This window comes from Nelumbo nucifera, chromosome 2 (assembly GCF_055504915.1).
Source record: "Nelumbo nucifera cultivar China Antique chromosome 2, China Antique-T2T, whole genome shotgun sequence".
NCBI lineage: Eukaryota > Viridiplantae > Streptophyta > Magnoliopsida > Proteales > Nelumbonaceae > Nelumbo > Nelumbo nucifera.
Genome location: NC_142650.1, coordinates 30,194,444 through 30,214,628, shown reverse-complemented (window position 1 = coordinate 30,214,628; position 20,185 = coordinate 30,194,444). Strand labels below are relative to the sequence as shown.

Sequence of the window (20,185 nt, the reverse complement as noted above, 5' to 3'; positions counted from 1 at the left end):
TCAATCCTAATTTCCAAGTGGCCTTGCAGGAAAAATTCCGTTTCGTTTCATCACTGAATACGGAAGTAAGACAACTTCATTTTAACAGTAAATAACAAGAGTTGGATGGATTCCTACTTACAATCAATTATTGTGCATCTCTTTTTGATTATTGTTCCCTCACCAAATATTCAATTACCCCGAATAAAATAGGAGGAATTAAATATCTGTTTCAATCAGAAGCGTAAGAAATCGTACAAATGTCTTGTTTGATAGGGCGAAGAGAAGTAAAATTTGTGTCATAAAACGGTTAAAAATAAATAAAGAAGATGAAGGAAAAGAAGTAAACCAGCGTTCTACAAAAATCTAACTGGATGTCGAGCCGGAAAGCTGGACTGTGAGGCGGGTTAGGCAGTTCAACCAGGTGATTAGCCCGTTGAATTGATCATAATTATCTAAACATGTGGGTTGGGACCCTTTCAGCTGTCCAGTCACTATTCAACGACCCAGGTCGAGGATGGGTTGAGAACACTGGAGAAAATAAAAATAAAGAAAAGTCAGAGCACTCGTTTGCACCTTCTCCTTATACCAGAGTTAAATAACTTCCGTGAGGTCCAACGGTAAGGCAAGCAATAGATAGCCACTTTTCAGATAAAAGACATAGATAGAAGATATGAGAAAGGAGATGCTGGCATCTAGCTCTTGTAGTCTGGGTTATCCCTAAGTCCAAGCTTAGAGAGAACTAAACAGTAGGACTCCCAGTCAGTTCTTCTGAGATACTTGAGCAACTTTTTCCTCCTCCGCACCATTGCTTCAAGACCCTTTCGAGAATGCTTGTCCTGCAGTATATTGTTCAATACAGCACTTCGTTATTATGTGGGAAGTGAAGGACAGCATAACTTTTTGTACTACAATTTATCCACAAATAAACAATATTTGTCAAAACTATTCATGATTAATGACTAAGAATCCAGTCTTGTAAATATGAAATATCATCAGGACATAACACATTTCACTCAGCAGTTGCAACTCAAAAGAGGCACACATTAAGTTCATTAACGCCGTCTTTGGTTTGAAGAAAAGGTAGGTAAAAGCCTAGAGGTACGGAAACTTATACAAGGTTTGTAAAGGTTTCCCTACCTTTTCTTTCAAACCAAACACAGCCTAAAAAAAGGGACAGTGAAACATGATGATCAAGAATAGATGATGACATTAACAGTTGATTTGTTGAAATAAGAAAGGAAAGGGATTCATCACATACACTTGTAATAAGCATGGTATACCAATTAGTGACAGCATTATAGTACTAATATATCTGGATCTCAAGTATAGATGGCCAACAAAGCAGTTACATACTGATAGATGCCTATACTCCACCCTCCCCCATAATTGTACCATTATCTAAAATTTTCTATAATACTCTTTGCAGAATGCACTTTTGCTTTTTTTGGGGTGGGTGGGGTGGGGGGATTGTTAATATACAAAGTTTTATTGACTATTGACTCTGGAATGTGGAATAGAATATATACAAGTGAGATGTACTCCCTAAATGAGGGTAGGAAGTGCTATCTAACCATGGTCCTTGTTCCTTAGCCACTCCACTATAACCCAAAAGTCCCCTTTAACCACTACATTCCTCAAAGCTAGAAAATGCAGGTTTGAGTCTGAGAGTGGCAACTTTGTGCTAAGAAAAAAAATGCCAAAGATAAGGTCTGCATTGAGTCTAAAAGAATGGGAAAAAAGACAATCATCATCATCATTATCTAAGCCTTGCCCCAACTATATTGGGTGCCTACATGAATCCAGTTTCACCATTCCACTCTGTTTAGTGCCATATCCACACTTTAGCATGAGCACGAAATGACAATTCAGAATCCATGGCCATAAGAGTTGGGCAAAAGTTCAAATGCTGAGTTCCAACCCAACACAACCCTCCTCCTTGACCCGAGCTTGGGATGTAAGACAAGCTCACACTAGTGGAGTTGGAAAAATAAAAATAAAAACAGAGTTAAAGAACTGATCATCAAAGTTAATGTACCCAACAGATTTTTAAGAATGGTTATATTTAATGTACTAGATAGGCTTTTATGTATGACCATCAAATGTTAACTTCTAATCTTAATGCTTAATTGCCTGGGCAGAAAAAAGAGTGAAATAAAGTAATTGACCAACATATTTTGTCTATGCAACACTATGTAACAGCCTCTGAATTTTGTGCTCCCATGCTAAGAACAATTATGATATTTAAATGATTCATCTGTATATTTGAATAGACCTGTTCACGGGACGGGCTTTGTCTCTATATTAACAGAATGCATCCCAAGCCCAGCCCAACCATTGGGCCTAGATCTTGAGCCCGAGCCAAGCAGAAAAATGGGGAAAAAAAGATTTTTCTTTTTTAACTCGATAACAAAACTGGTTTATTTATATCAAAAGACCTCAAAACCCAAAAATAATGAAAAGATCTTATTATGGGTTGAGAAAAGAGAAGAGGAACGAAGAAAACAACATATAAACACACACACACACACAATATATATATTATCAGGTCAGGCTCAGGCTCAGGCTCATGCTCACACTGGGCTTTTTTAAGAAAGCTCAGGCCAGGCCCAGCCTGGCTGTTTTGGACCCGAGACTGAGCATGCGGGCCTAAATCCATTCCTAAGCCCAACCAAGAATGGGCCGGGCCGTTGGGCTACCCGACGCATGAACAAGTCTGATATTGAAAAATTAATCATATGGATGAGTACATAAAGAACCACCCATTTGACATTTTTATAGTATTAAAGAATTTTTAAAATCTTGCCTATTGGGACTTTGATCAGAACATTTTCTGTTGTGAAGTATCAGACTTGGAAAATTGGAATTCTCTTCTTTTGCACTTGTTCAAGAGTATTCCAATTCAATATCACACCATATATATTTTGATCACCAACATCAGCAATATTTCAATTTAGTCATTACATGATAAAATTTTCTTTTGAAGGATTTGTGCCAAGCACCCTGACCCATATCAACAATATTTTTTTAAGATAACTAAAAGTATTATATTAAAGACATGGCAGCAATATTCCTTTATACATTATCTATAACAGAATAGCTGGTTCTTTGAACTCCTTGTCTCACCATTGCATATGCCCAACCGATTGATGATCTCTTCACCCACTTTGCCCATGCTCTTAACTCCCTCATAAGGCTTCTTACCTCTTCTAGAATGTTTGGATATTGCCATGTGCACAAATTAGTCTAATTAAGCCACTCTATTACAGTTATTGAGTTCCCTTCCAATATTACAGCTCTATAATTCTTACCTTTTCTAAACCATTAGCCTTGGAGTTCTGTCTGGATTGAATCACCAGAACCTACAGATCCTGAATAGAGTGATATTATGTGTCACAAATGAATTCTAAAGACTCTACCAATCCCTGACTGGTCCTGGATTACCCTGCTGCACCCATCAAAGTTTAATTTCATTTGGTTCACATCCGGTGGTATCCAATGTATAACCCTCCTTCCACCTGTTGATGAGGATGGCACCACCCAAGCACCCACCATCTGCCATCCCCAAGCAATGTCATCCATCATGAAGGGCTTATTGAGTTCCCTTCCAATATTACAGCTCTATAATTCTTACCATTTCTAAACCTTTAGCCTTGGAGTTCTTCCTGGATTGAATCACCAGAACCTACAGGTCCTGAATAGAGTGATATTATGTGTCACAAATGATTTCTAAAGACTCTACCAATCCCTGACTGGTCCTGGATTACCCTGCTGCACCCATCAAAGTTTAATTTCATTTGGTTCACATCCGGTGGTATCCAATGTATAACCCTCCTTCCACCTGTTGATGAGGATGGCACCACCCAAGCACCCACCATCTGCCATCCCCAAGCAATGTCATCCATCATGAAGGGCTGAACACAGTCAAAGTTTTCACCAAATCTATTACTATATAGTCATGATAAGCTGTATCATATTCAATAAAAAAGAAATGGAAGCTTAACAATAAAACTCCTTGTTAGGAATTCTAATAATAATGCGTTTTCATCAATTGCTTATGAAATATCCCTGTTTTCTTTTTCTGAATTATCCTTGTGTGTGTGTGTGTGTGGATCAGTTTTTCTGTGTTTCTGTAAATTTTCCTGAAATTCTGGTTCACTTTTATTTTTCTCTGCTAAACATGTTTTCTAGCTAGATATAGTGAAATTTACCAAAAAAAAAGCTAGATATAGTGAATAAAAATAATTCCATATCCATATACCAAAAGAAGACAGCATTGGAAAATCTATAAGATAGTCAAACCTTTTTACGTAATACAGATGCTAGATGCTTGATTTTTGTTGTTAGTTGTGCCACTGCAAAACAAGAGACAAGCCATTAGTTGGGAAAAATAATGCAAACAAACCCACAAAAAACATCATAATTTCTTATACAGTTTGCAGCACAATTGAACCTATAAAATCTATACAAGTCTTTTATCAGATGGGGCATCCAAAGACTCATGGAAGCAATGATGAATTCTGAGAAATGTTACCATTCACACTAACTACATTAAGCCAAAACATAATTCTGCAACTGTAAAAAAACCTAATATCAAGTAGAGTATGCAGAAATACCTAAAATCATAAAAAAAAGGAACATAGGATGAGGGTGGCCCATGCTCCACAATGAGAGGATCTTATTATATCTTATCTAGAAACCTATGTCTGTGCTTATCTTATCTAGAGACTTTACCCTCCAAAGGCCACTTAATACTTCACCATTCCCTGTGCTACAAAGTGAGAAATCCCCCTAAATAACCAAGTCCCCGAATCCCATTGAAGCTGCTAATCCAAATGCTTAAACAAGCGAAAATGGCTCAGCTTCATCACAAGTTGCTAATCACAATGTGTTTAAAGATCATAAAGACAACCTACATGTGCCACAGAATACCATGGCATACTGCATAAACATCCGAATGATTCTCATGTGTACCTTACATCATAGATGAAATATTATTTTGCATGGGTAGGTTTATTCTTGGATCCCACATTCCCACTCTATACCAACTTCCTGTTTAAGGGCACATTGCATATACACATACTTTTTTTTGATAAATCATATACGCACATACTTGTTGATGAATTAATACAAATGCCCTTTATGGTTCAACAAGAAAAAATGAAAAATCAGAAAACATGACCTGAATCTTGTTAACAATGTTAGCTTGGCAATGCGGCAGGGGTGCCAACTACCTTCTTTCTGATAACTATTTAGGTGCCAAGTTGCCAAAGGCTCAGGTGCCCAGCACATTACAACATCCAAAAAGTTATCGCAGGGTTTATGAGTGATAAATGCCAAGTTTTTGTGCCGATTTGAGCATGGAGCATCAGTGAGATGCTACACAGTGCTATGGTAGGTGCCAAGTGTCACCAGAGATAGACTCTTTAATTTCAAATGTCTTGGTATCACTGCTTGTCAATAATCCTTTCACTGATTCCTACTCTCATAGGGTCACTCAAAATCTCAAATATAGACTACCCCCCAAAAATAACTATAGATAACCACTATTTTTTTTTTTTTGATAAATACTATAGATAACCACTATTGTCCATTCCAAAACTAAACAAACAAAAAAATAGAAAAAAAAAAGAACTCTAAGATAGACTAAGAAAATGGAAAGACTCAACTCCTATCACAGATGAACATTCTATCAATAAAAATGATCATAACCCCCTGAAACAGGTCAGATTTAAGTTCTTGGTCTCATTAGATAGATAACTCAATAACCTATCTAATGACAGCAAAATCCTGCAAAAGGAACAAGCCTTGACCCTTGAACAATATGCTAAAATAGAAGTAGTGTGATTACAACTTCCACTTTTTGAATTTCTAAGCACTCTCCAATAGAAGTCATATACTAGTTCAACCTTTAAAACAATTAGCTTTATTCCTGTGACACCAATAAACTAGAAAGTAAACTTTTAAAAAACTCAATCTGACCAAAAATTATGAAATAGCCACTACCACAGAAATTTGACTTCTTATTCCATGGTTTCATTCCTTCTTCATGTGCCAGCATTAGAAGCATTGATACAAGCACTTAAATTGACTAACCCATTTACCAAAAATTGAAGATTTGAGCATTGATTCATCATCAATAAATACATCATAATTAAGTCTTAGCCTCTTCAAAGAAAAATCAAACCTCTAAATGAAATCCACCAATTTCTATCCCCTACCATATTCTAGATTGAGTTCATGACAATCCTTTAGAGGCTAGTCCAAATTACTGAGCTTATAAACCCTAGAGCTGACTATCATTTATTTTCAAATACATACCTCAGGTTTGTGATCAATCAGAAATAAGTAAATAAATAAACATTATATAATGTCTTGTTACTCTACCATTTCAAAATAAACAAATAAACATTATATATGGTATGCTTTCTTCTGTGCCATACAGAGCTTGCAAATATTTGGGCTTGCTTTGCCATGACTTTATTGATAAATATTGGATGATTTGGATCCCTTAAATATCCTCCATTTTTGTTGTCTTAGGTTACATGAGATTGAAAATTACAAACTCAATTATCTTAACTACAAAATCAAGCATTATTTATCAAAAAAAAAAACTACAAAATCAAGCATTGAGAGAAGATGGGAAAAAAAAAAACGCATGCATATCTTTAGTGGCCAGTTTACATGGAATTAAATGCAAGATTTAAGAACTTGTGTGCAATAATATGAGTGTTATATAATTACAGAATGGCAGATAATATGGAACCCCATGCACTAAAAAGATAACAGATAAGCAACTCCACAAGAACGCAAATTACAGAGTGGCAGAGGATAAATATTCTTACCTTGAACACGTGCAGATCCACAATCTGATTCTGACATTTTAAACTCATCCCTAACTCTTTTAAGTTCTAATTTCATCTTCTCTGCAGATGACATGTTATCTGGGTGGAAATACTGCAAGAGAAACGCTTCAACAGAATAAGACACCCAAATAATTGTATTATACCAGATGCATTTAAATGGTCATATAAATGAACTTGCATTTTAATCATAGCCATAGGTAAAAGCAGAAGATAAAACTGAACAAGGCATTAAAATTATAGAGCTTGAGCTGTATAGTCAAATCCTTTGAGAATTAACAATTAACTCCACTAAGGAGAGGAGTTATGGTTGAAACCATCAAAGGCACATTCTACAACTTGTTTTCCATTCAGCATCTCATTCATCCAGCACACCCTAGAGAGGATAGGTTGAACGCGGCATTCTCATTAAGAGACTACATTGTAAACGCAATTTGACCATGTTCATTTCTTAAATAAATCCACAAAATAAAATAAAATGGCATAAAAAGATAAATAAGTTATCACTTGCCTTTTCAACTAGGTGTTCCTTTGGAGGTGCCATCATAAAGTTTGGAGTCTTTCCTAGTTGACCCAAGATATCAAGTCTCTGCACTGTTAAAGCAAGAAAATTATCTTAAAAAGAAAGAACAAAATGCAAAAGGATATAAGACCAAATTAGCAATGATGTGCATGCAAACATAGGTAGCCAAATGCCAGTATTCCAAGTTCTAATTTAGAATCAATTGTGCAGACCAATTTATATTTATGCACTTCTTAAAATCAACTTAAGTATTAAATATCAATTTAACTATCAACAGTAGCATTATTGTGTCACTCTCTATAAGTAACTACTAACCACATCATCATGAACATAGTCTTATGCCATGCACTGTTTCACAGATTGTTGGCTTGCCCACACAGAGTGGCTTCAGTGATCTAAAAGGCACACCTAAGCGCTCAGGCAAGGCGCATTTTAGGGTAGGCGCCTCGCCCAGGTCCTAGGCGCAGCCCATTCAAAAGGTGCACGCTTGGTGCGCCTAGGTGTGCGCCTGGTGAGCCTTGCGCCTTTTGAAAATTTGCCACTTTTTCCCTTTTTTTGAGTCTGGCAGCTGGGCCAGGGGCGACCCGGACCCCAGTGCCACGCCCCTCAAGGCCAGCCCAAACAAGGTTCAAGAACCCCCTATTTGGTAATGTTGTCCATTCATTCATCTTAATAAAATATCTTTTAAAAGCAATTTAAACTATAAAATTATAATTTTTTGTATGAAATCTAAGAACTTAAGACCCTAACATGGACTTGCTTGGGCTTGCCTTGAGGGGCGTGGCACAAAGGCGGCTCGCAGAATTAGGAATGTAATATATCACATTAGCTACTTGATGCAATTGAGAAAAAAAAGAGATTGTGGGTTTTATATGCTTGAAAAATGTTTTATATGTTTGATTTCATTTTTAAATTCTCATTTGAATATGCTTTACATATTATATTTATGTATTTTAATTTTAGATAATAGGTTTTTTAAAACTTAAGTTAATATTTTAATTAATATTATTTTTAGAATTTTTTGCATTTTTTTTAATTGTGTGCCTTGCCTCAAAAAGGCGCGCGCCTCGCCTTGTGCCTTGCGCCTCAAGCGCAAAATGGCCCTTGCGCCTTGCGCTTTTAAAACACTAAGTGGCTTAAGCAACAAGAATATTCTAGTCAGCACATCTGGACAGGGATATTTTTTCCTCTGGCATCTAGGCAGGGATTTTTAGTGACCTAGTAGTTAGGCTTATATATAGCAGCTTCAGAAGTGGTCCAAGAGGTTTCTTGCCCCTACCTCACATGGAAAGTTCATCCACAAAGAGTAGTGCCACATGGTGGAACAAAAAAAAAAAGATCCATTGGTTTATCTTCTACTTAAAATTCAAAATTCAGTTATTATGGTTCATAGAGGAAGGACCCAATACACAACAAGTTATAGGGCCATGGACTGAGACCCACAAGGCTATTTATCATCTAGAAAATACAAATAGCCATTGACCGTTTTATTATCCATCTATATGACATAAACAGGTAGCATGACCCAGTGTTTAGATGCCCCTATATTCTTCTCATGATTTATAGACATACATACATATATATATATATATATATGTATGTATATATTGTGGACATATATATATATGTATGTATATGCATATATATTGTGGACAGCTGACAGCATAAAAATAAATGTTGCTGCTCATTGGGTAAAAACAATGGAAGCTTTCAAGGTAGTATCAATGGTTGACTTAACAAGGGCTTGTAAAGAAATTTAAAACTCTTCCACAATAAAACACAAAATATCAATGCAATGGTCCAATGGAAGCCACCTTTAACTAATAGAGTGAAGATTAACTTTGACAGAAGCCCACTAGGCAACCCAGGCCCCTCAGATACTGGCTGTGTGTTTAGTAATGCAAGGGAAAAGTGATGGCATTGTACTCAGGTCTGATAGGAGTTGGGGACTCTTTAAAAGCTAAAGTGATAGCACTGTTATAAGCAATGATGATAGCTAAACAACTTGGGTCTCATGATGTGGAGGTGAAGGGTGATTTAAAATTGGTAATATCTTGGATGAGTAGTAGCAATCCAGGAACTTGGATTTACAGACAAATTCTAAGAGAAAATGGGAGTATTGTAAAGGAGGTGAGGGCAACTTTTAGTTGGGTCAATAAAATTCCTAATTTCTTTGCACTATGTCAGGAGAGGCTGCAGCTCGTGCCTCTCTAAGGGTTCTTGTATGAGATTGTAATCCTGAATCTGTTTCTGTTTTAATAAAATTTCATTATTATTCATCAAAAAAAAAAAACTTTTAGTTGGGTCAAGAGAACTACAAATAGGATGGCTTATTCATTGGCCAAGAAAGGGGTTGTTAGGGAATGCAGAACTGTAATTTGAATCTGTTAGAAATGTAAGGGATAACTGTAAATAAGCTTATACCCTAATTTGTACTGTTTCAATCTAAATTAATGAAATTTCTTGTTATGACCCAAAAAAAAAACAAAAGAGAATTTGCCTCAACATATTGATCCCAAGTGTAAAAGGATCAATTCACATAATAACATTGATAATATATGATACTCAAGTTGTAGCTATCCATTTTACAAATAGAAGATTGAACAACACATCTATTTAAAAATTGACCAGTGACATAGAGGTTTTTACTTTCATACTCGAGTAGCACTGCCAATGGCATCTCGGCAATAACAAGTAACCCATTAACTCGTGTAGCACTGCCAAGGCCACCAGGTCTTTGGCATGATGGAATTTGAATATGCATTTTCGAAGATATGGATGGAATGTTTTGGAAAAATGGAACTATTTCTGTAAATTCTTTGGAAATGATAGTACTGAAGCATTTATGCATATGGGGAAAAGAAAGGAACACGATAATTTGCTCAAGGGAAAAAAGGCATCAAATAGAACCAAAGTTTCCATATCTAATACAGCATTTATATGTCAAGAGTTTAAAGAAGCTAATATTAACACTATTAAGGAATTGGTTGCAGCTCAATAACCTCAAGCAACTCTCAGGTGTTTCAAAATAGGATTGGAACAGAAAATTAATTTGAAAAAAAAAAAAAATAAATAAAGCTCCATTACCCCCAGCCTTGTGGAAGACGTGAAAGAATATGCAGCAGAATGGGGGTGTGTACTGAAGAACTTACCCACTAAATATTTGGGTTTACTTTGGGGGCAAGGTGCACATCAAGCTCTATTTGGGAGCCCATAGTGAAAGGTTTCGAAAAAAAAAGGCTCTCTGGTGGAAAGCGAGTTATCTTTCAAAAGGAGGTAAGTTAACTTTGATTAAAAGTGCACTAACACATCTTCCCTCCTACTATCTATCATTTTATTCTCGAAGCATGGCTGCAAAATTAGAAAAGATGCACAGGGAATTTATGTGGGTTTAGCAGTCCAACACAATTGACACCGAAGAAAAAGAGGAGAATAGCGTAAAATTGTTCCTATTAAATCAAACAACTTCCAAACAGCTGTAGCAATCTCATGATATAACAGTTTCTGATTTGACCATAGAAAAGGCTTACTTGATGATTTCTTCGCTTTGTCATCATCCGACATCCGCAACCTCACTAAGCTGTCCCTAAGGTCCTTAAATGATACTCCACCAATCCTTGAATCTGCCTCTTTCTCCTCGAATTCCCTCAGCTTCATAAGCCTTTCATTCAGCTCCCTAAGAGAGAACCAGTTCTTATCCTTCTTATTGTTAGCAGGGCGGAGCATTCGAAGCTTCTCTCCCAACTCGCCATAACTATACATCTTCAAAAACTCAGTCTTCATCTCCTGAGGTTCCTTGTCCTTTTCCCTCATTTCCTTCCCAAAGACAGAAACGGGGAGCGTTTCGGAACCTCCAAAAACAGAGGGAGTCGAAGAAGGTTCTTGAGGCTGCAGCTTTAGACTGTTTTTGAATGCTTCGAGAGACATAGGATCCAAGACCTTGCTTCCTCTATCAGCCTGTCCTCTGTACCGGTCGTTCATATTCTGATTCCCAGTAGAGGATCGCAGCTGCCGCAAGCTCTCGCGTATCGCCTCGAAAGAGAGCTTCCCGCCCTTGGCGCTTCTGGCCCCGGCATTTTCTCCCTCGCTCTTTTCGACCACATTCCTTTTATATAGTTCTTGAAACGAAACAGTTTCTGAAGACGAAGACGATGATGGCTTCTCGTCAGGCGGAGGGGGGGAAGATCTGCGACGAAACTCAGAAAGATTTTTGCGAATTTCTTCCAGAGAAGCGATTTTTGAGGGTTTGGCAGTGGCCAATGGAGGAATATCTTTTGGTGGAGACTGAGGAAACCTCCGAGGAGGCGAAGCTTGCTTAAGGCTCGCCTTAATGTCACTGAAATAAGGAGTTGAAGGGGAAGACTGGATGTCCTTCTTGTCATCTCCGTCATCGGAGTCTGGAGATGAAGAAGAGAAGAACTGAACGAAACTAGGGTTTCGTATCGTTCTACTGCAGCTCGATCTCAATCGCAAGGCCATTGCCGCCATTTGGGGAGGCGCAAAACAGCACTTTGCAACCTAGCTTTTGAAACGCGAATAGACGAAGACATGCTCCGGCCTCCAAGCCTGCAATCAGTTGTTCAACTTGATCGGGCCCAACCCAATCTTGGCCAATCTAATCCAACTTTTGACACGGGTTGGGCTTGAACTTTCTCTTTTTGGTGGGCCTGTTCCTGAAATCAGGTCAAACCCAAGTCCGGGCTTCCTATGGGTTGATACGTACACCTAGGCTGGCCCAAGCCCAGCTAAATAGAGCTATTTGAAATTTTGAACACTTATCTTTGGTACAATAATAGGCAGAGCCGCAGAGAGAGAACCGCTGGTAGAATTTCCCAACATTCTATGTCCCTCTTATTTTCTGTCAAACCAAATACAGGGAATAAGGTGGTGTTTTCATAAATCCAAACCCTGATCTTTGGAAAGCAAAACTTGAAAATGGTTATTTTGTAGTTTTGCTCATATGAATGAATCCGTTTGGTTTTTGTACATTTGTTAACGTTGAATATTATATATTTCTTTTTTCCACATAATTATTAATTAATCATTGGAAATACTAAATTTAATGATAAATTATTTGTTTTACTTAAATATTTAATTAAACCCAATTAACAAATGCATGTTTAACCATTGTAAAACATTAACAAAATGCATTTCAAAAGTATTGTTCTTGTGAAAAAAGTTATTTAAATTTAATAAAAATACATAAAGAAAAGAAAATAAGTTTAAATAATGAAATAATTAATATTAACAATTTGCAAAAAATATTAACAACTATTTTAATATTTAAACTATTCTAAAATTGATAATAAATTAAAATTAATAATTTGAAACAATTAGTTTAAAAAAATAGTAATATCTTAAAACAAGTAATCATATAATAATGAATAACTTTAAATAATTGTTGAAGTGTTAAAATATGGAATTTTTTACACTAAAAAATAAGGTGCGAGAAGTGGTAATATGTGTATTGAGAAATAGTAGAATTTCATATTTTACGAAGAGGTTAATAGGGGGATTCAAAAAAATAAGGGGCATTCTTATCTTAAAAATATTGTACACTACTTTTAACTCCATTTGGAGGTAGAATTCGCCCTTCTAGTTGTGTTTGGTACCATTGTCATTTTAGACCAAATGTCGACTGAGGCCATGACATTACATGTCAATAGAGGTGGATTCAAGCTAAGCCAAGTTGAATATTTAGCTATTCAAACTCAACTCGCCAAAAAAAGAATGAGAGATAGAGATTTGAACTCAAATTTATCTCAAGTCAAAACCTTATATGTTTGAGCTCAGCAAGTAGGGGCGATCATTTCAACCTGGCTCGGCCCGCATATACTTAAACTTGCACATTTTGTGTATAATGTATACATATGTATACATGTTATTTTACATTATATTATATATTTTATATAAAAATATTATAACATGACATGTATAATTTATATAATATAATGTATAAAATAAGTTTATATGCATGTTATGTCATTTAATATATAGATATATAGTGTTTTACATGAGTGGCATTGACCCGGAATCAGGCCTGGCCCAGCCCGGCCTGGGCCCGTATAGACCTGGTCTAGGGCTTATGATTCAAGCCCGGAACCCCAAGCCAGGCCAGGCCCGGGCCTAAGCTATAGCCCTTATCGTAAGTGCAAAGCCCAGCCCATGATCACCCCTATCAACAAGGCTCAAATTCGAATATGAGCCATGCTTTTCTATAAAAAATAAAAAATTGTGCATGTAAAAATTTGCACATATAAAAAATAATAATTAAAAATTATTTATTATCATATTTATATATAAACAAAAAATATTATATAATATAAGCTTGATAAGGCTCACAACCCTCACAAGCTAAGTTTCACTAGGTTCGAGCTCAAATCAATTAGCAAATAAGCCTATATATTGGGCTTGAGCTTAACTTAAAGCTCAATTCAAACCAAGGCAAATTGATATTTTTATGAGTTTAGCTTAAATAGCTTGTGAAAAGTTCAACTCATGTCCCCCCATAAATGCCAAACAGTAATACAAGTGACCACTTGCAATTAAAAAAAAAAAAATTGCTCTAACCCCTAAAATAAAGGTTAAAAACTCATTCTTATTTTACAATATGTATAACCACTTATTGGGATTTGTGAAATTAATCCCCATGAATTTGCCTTTGTTATGGACAAACAAATCCTTGACAATGTTCACATTACTCATGAAATATTTCACTCTTCAAAGAGAAAGGAAAATCGACTCTTGTTGTCTGCAAAATAGATATGGAAAAAACCCAAGATAAATTGGAATGGAATTACTTGTAAGTTATTTTAAAACAATCGGTTTTCATGAAAAATGGATAAATTAGATAATGCAATGTGCATCCATTGTGAGATACCAAGTGCTTATCAATGAATCCCCTACAACCTTGTTTAAACATAGCAAGGGTATTAGACAAAGAGACCCACTCTCACCATACCTCTGTCTTATGCTGTGAGCCCTTAGCATGATAAGTAGAGCCTTTTATCTTCTAGCCTAAATGCAAATTTAGGAATCAAAACCTTAGAAATGGACCAAAATTTTCTATTCTATTGTTTCGTAATGACGTTAAAAGAAAATTCGAAAGCAAGTCACATAGTTAAATAGGTCCTTAACAACTAGGCAAAAGCATCAGATCAAAACTAGTTTCTAGAAATCAGCAATGTTTTTTCTCAAAAAACTCCCCGAATAGACTTCAAAGGTTGTTACCTCAAGTAATAGGAAACAAGTTATAACAAAATCAACAATTAAGGACTCCACTAATTAGGCAACAAGTTATCACGAAATAAAAATAAAACATAAAAGAAGTGTGGGAAAAAGTTAAAACAAAAATGGAAGGCTTGAGAGGCAAATGTCTATCCATCGCAAGTAGAATTGCACCACTAAGGCCATGTTTGGCAGTGCTTAAAAATAAGTGTTTATTTAGGCGGGGACCACACCATTAAGAATTTATTAGTGTTTGGGAAATAAGTCCTAAATAAGTGCTTATTTTAAAAATAAGGGCTTATTTTTTAAGCCTAAATTTCTAGCTTTTTTAAGTGCTCATACAATAAGCACATATTCAAATATCTTCTCTTGAAATTGTCCCTGGTAAATTTTTGAAATATCAATTATATCCTTTTATAAAAGCAATTTTACAAAGGCACTTTTATAAAAGTAATTTTATGAAAGCATTTTTATGAAAGTACTTTTATAAAAGCACTTTTATGAAAGTACTTTTACGAAAACACTTTTATAAAAGTATTTTTACGAGAATACTTTTACAAAAGTACTTTTGTAAAAAGTACTTTTACAAAAGCACTTTTACAGAAGTACTTTTATAAAAGCACTTTTATAAAAGTATTTTTATAGAAGTACTTTTATAAAATCACTTCTATCAAAGTACTTTTTATTCATTCACTTTGGATTGGATATTTTAAAATTTTGAAATAAAATGAAGGACAAAAGAGTCACAATTGCTTGTTTAAGTGCTTATTAGAATAAAAAGACCACCAAACACCCAATATGAAATAAGTATTTTTTTTTAAATAAGCACTTGAAAAAGTTGGGTGCCTAATGCAAATGAGTGCTTATTTAAATAAGCACTTATTTTTAACATAAACACTTCCAAACATGGCCTAAAAGTAGTTGTTGGAAAACTTGGCTCAATACCCAATGAGTATGTACGAGTTCCCAAAGGACTTAACCATAAAAATAAATAAACTTCAAAGGCATTCCTCAAGGAGAAAAATAATAAAGTTTTGATATGTCTTTTCTTAAGAGAAATGGCATAGGTAAACCAAGCAAATATGATGAAACCATGATGGAAGGTACTAAATGAGGAATCCAACCTTTGCTCTCACTCTCTTGATATGTCTTTTCTTCAGAAGCTTTAATATTTATGTTTAAATCATAATTTTGGTTCTATAGATGTGTTGTTCACATACTCAACATGGATTATTGACAAGGAACCAAAGCTAAGATGTTTAGAAAAATTATTAATATTAGACTTATGAATAACTAGTTAATAATGGAATATGTTTTATTACCATTTTTAATTATAATTAATTAAATTTGTATAGTGTTCTATTACTTTAATTTTTATTAGTTATTAAAAAATAAGACATATTTTATAATAATTACTAATTTTTATTAATCCATCCAATAATTTGTTAATAATTATTCATCTTTTTTTATTTTAATAATATTTTCTTAATATCATAATTTTTATTAAAACTGAGATTCTTAATTTTTGTAATAATTATTATTTTTATAGATTCTTCCACTATTTCTTATTAATTATTTATATAATAGATAATTAATATTATTTTATATTAGTCATGATTAAATTGTATTTTTAAATTATTTATATTGTTTAAAAACATAAAATAGTTATGTTCTTAATTAACGACGTAGATTATCTCACATGTTGCATGTGAGATGCATGGAATAGAAAACAAAGTGTGGACTAAACCACACCATACCTTGCAGAACACCAATGGGGTGTGGTGTGGTGCAGGTCACCTATTTCCATCCGTAGTGCAAAACAATTCCTTTGTTGTGGTGTGGTGTGGACTCACACCAAAATGTGGATGAGGACACGCAACTCAATTTCTCATCCACACCACATAAACACCTCTTTATCCTCCCAGGGTATGAAATATCTAAAAATCTTAAAACCAATCAATTGATATCATAAAAATGGTAATCAATGGGTTAGTATTCATCAAAATTCTCCACCAACAAATCTTAACTCTACTATACAGTTGGGGTAGGTGTCAATTCAGAATTGATGCCAATACACGAGTGGTTATTACTATAGTATAAGTTAAGTTGGCCCTTATGGGATATATAAGCAAAAAGGTGGGCTGCTTGATTGTAATATCTAGGTACATATACAAAACATATTGATTCAAAAGAGGATATCAGTCTTCTAAGGTAGCTTCTGTGCAGCAGATCGAACCATTGAATTACTTGATCTGTATTTGCAAATTCAACTAATGCTGCATTATCTGTATATACCAAAAGATGTAAAAATCCTTTTGTAACTTGAAGCCCTCTTTAACAGGGCTCGAATTTCAGCATGTGCACAATAAGGCTTACCTTCTGCAATGATGTACTGCTCATTGGCATGTTAGGTCCAGCTTAGCTTGGTAATGTTTATATCTCTTATTTTAATGGTGTATATATGTATCCCTTTCCCATAAAAATAAGCCTCTATTTGGACAAATGGGAGTTTGTTTTTGAGTCCCGGTCTGTTAGCAGCAAACAACGCTATGCACCTCATTGTTTCTTGCCACGTGGCATCAACAATGGTCAATGGGGTTTTCAAAGAACAATGTGAACAAGTTTTTTTTTTTTTTTCTCAACTGTTGGACAGGTGGTACTGAACTGCAATATAAGTAGCGTTGCTTTGTTACTAGCAAATCCGGACTCCTTTCTTATAGAGGGAGAAACTTATTATTGACTAGGACTGTTCATAATAAGACTCAAATTGATCAAACTGACCAATCTGGTCCGGTTTAATCTGAGTTGGCCGGTTTTTCTTCAATACTGATCGGTTTCAGGTTATAATTCAGACATAAATCAATGATTTGGTTCGGTTTCGATTTTCATGTGTGAAAACCGAAATCAAACCATGCCAAACCGACTTGAATATATATTATATATAATATATTTCAGATATTATATATATATATAACCGATCAGGTCGGGTTGCTTGGAAAAACGCTAATAAACCAACCCACCCCGACCCATGAACAGCCTTATTATTTACTATCAAATCATAAAATAGTGAAATTAAATGAATATTACAAACTAGCTAGAGTTGTAGACTTTCGGCCCAAATGGCCCAACCTTGGCTTATCTAGTCCTAAAGGCTACAACTCGGCAGATTTAACCCGAACCCGATCAGCCCAAACCCAATCTTTTACAAGGTTGGGCCAGTATCCAAGAAACACGGGTTTAACCTAAACTTGTGTTGGGTTTCGGTTGATGCCTTAGATGGTGCAAACATGGATTGCGCCCAATCCAATCCAATAGAACCGGACCCTCCTTGACCTATAGCTCGGAGTACAAATATCCATCTTGCCCTGTATATAGGTTTGGATTAGTTCGGGTCTATCGGATTGATCCAGAATACCGAGAAGCATTGGCTGACAGCTTTAGTTTGGTTGTCTCCCCTACTAAATACACTTGAGGCTATAGTTATCAGATGGGTTTAGGCCATGTAAACATGATCTTACTATTTCAGTGTTCCAGGGAATGTAGGACTACAGTGGACAAAAGTCTTATTGTGCCTTTCTTACCCAAAAAGAAAGAGGTCTTATTATAGCTTAGAGTGGCCCATCTATCAATTGATGAAAAGTCGTTTAATATCTGACATACTTCAATTCTCGGGACCCTAATTGATGGGTCGGGCCCTTCAAAGCGGTTGTGGGCCACATTGGTCCAGTTTTGTTCTGCAAGTTTGGTTTACACTGGTTTGATTTTGGTTCACCCAACCGTTGACATTGAATGAGTCAACAGTTAAATCAATTGGGTGAAATGATTTTTGATTAAGTCAACCGTTTTTGATAACGTAATGGATCTTAACCGGATCAAACCCAAAATTCTGGCCAGATAATGGTCCGAACGATTCGATTGGATGGGTTGAAAACATTGAGATATGTCATACTCGGTTCAGATTTCACAATGTTCAACCCTACACGTAATGTTCATGGTTTTCAGCCCTCGTGAGTGTAAAGACACAAATCATGTTGCCAATATGGTGAAAAGGTTTTTTGCTCGTCCTTAATGTGGGGACCCAAGGATCAGCTAAAGCATTCACCTCCTGCTTCCTCGTCCTTAATTTCACGATACATCAGCTCCGTATTGGTTGATGCATATCCTATCCACAGGTAAACAAGGCTTTTTTGGTCTTTTGACCAGTTGAAAAAGACCGAATGACCAATGTTGAAGAAAAAAGGTTATAAAACAGTTAGTTATAAACTTTATATAATCAGCCTGAAACGAAAGTTTGTATGTATTGAGTGTATCTATATTTTCAACACATGTACATTATCATGTTACGTATGAATCTAATTGATGGTCATTCTCTTAGTAAAGGAATGGAGTGGTGGACCTTGTGGCAAACTATTGAGGAATTATGTTCATTGCCTACTCCTATTAGGCAATGTCTCTGAAACCAACTCAGATGTTGAACCGGCAAATTGGTAGTTTACAGTTTGAATGGCTCAGTAAGGAAATATATTTCCATGAGTCACAGAACTACCTTGCGGTTGCGGGCATCAATGAAACACGAATAATACATCAGCAGTATATATAATTCCAAAACAGCAAATGAACTGTTCTTTTATTGCCATCATTGTCTTACCAAAAGAAATTGCCAAAATTGGTGTGTCCATGTTTTATTGGAAGCTTACAAAGGAGTGCTATGATCATGGTCGCGGCAGAGGTGCGAAGGTAAAAATATTGAACTAACAAGTGTGAGAACTCAACTTCGAGTTGAAATGGGTAATTGTGAAGGTTATGTTCGTAAAAAGTTCACCTTAAGGGGTGGATTCGAGCCGAGCCGACTCAATAAGGTAGTACGAGGCTAGAGCTCGAACTTGGTTCGAGTCAAAAGCTTATAAGCTCAAGTTCGGTTCGACTTGATCTCGATTTGAGAAAAATATTTTATAAAAATAAAAAAATTATATAAAAATATTTTTATTTAATATTTAAAAAATTAAAACTTATAATAATGAGTTATTATTATATATAAAAGTAAAAATATTATATATATATTTATTATATATAATATTTCATCTGTATGTATGTATGTATGTATGTATGTATGTATGTATGTATGTATGTATGTATGTATGTATGTATGTACGTCTGTCTGTTTGTATGTCTGTATATATGTATGAGTTTTATTAGACTCGACCTCGGTTCGATTAATAAACGAGATTATAAATTGAGCTCAAACTCAACACGAAGCTTAGTTGAAACCGAGCCAAGCCTAGCTTTTCACAAGTTGAGCTCGAGTAGCTCGTGAAGAACTCAACTCGTGGCCACCCCTAACCTTCTCGAACCCCTACATAGTAGGGATGAAAATTGAATAATGACCTTAATAAGGTGGCATTTGACAAGTCTTTCCATGTGGCCTTCTAGGAACGGAGGTGTCAATTGAACTGGATTTGGTCCAATTCGATCCAGTCCAGTGTGAGTCCATTATAAATGGACCAGGTCCACTCCAATCCAATCTAATAAATTGATTTCAACCCAAACCCAGTCCATTGACACATGTATTCTTATCTTAAATCAATGGACCAGA

The 20,185-nt window shown here is 35.5% G+C and overlaps 1 protein-coding gene across 1 annotated transcript; it reads right to left on the bottom strand.

Annotated features, from left to right (window-relative positions):
• Positions 1–272: 272 nt before the first annotated feature.
• On the bottom strand, positions 273–11,947 carry LOC104603378 (S15/NS1, RNA-binding protein). Its single transcript, XM_010267398.3, has 5 exons — positions 10,896–11,947; positions 7,354–7,436; positions 6,825–6,936; positions 4,282–4,334; positions 273–818 (listed from the first exon to the last, which is right to left on the bottom strand). Exons 1-5 carry the CDS (start codon positions 11,851–11,853, stop codon positions 675–677), a joined length of 1,350 nt encoding a protein of 449 aa, XP_010265700.1. The 5' UTR covers positions 11,854–11,947; the 3' UTR covers positions 273–674.
• Between the last annotated feature and the right edge of the window lie 8,238 nt (positions 11,948–20,185).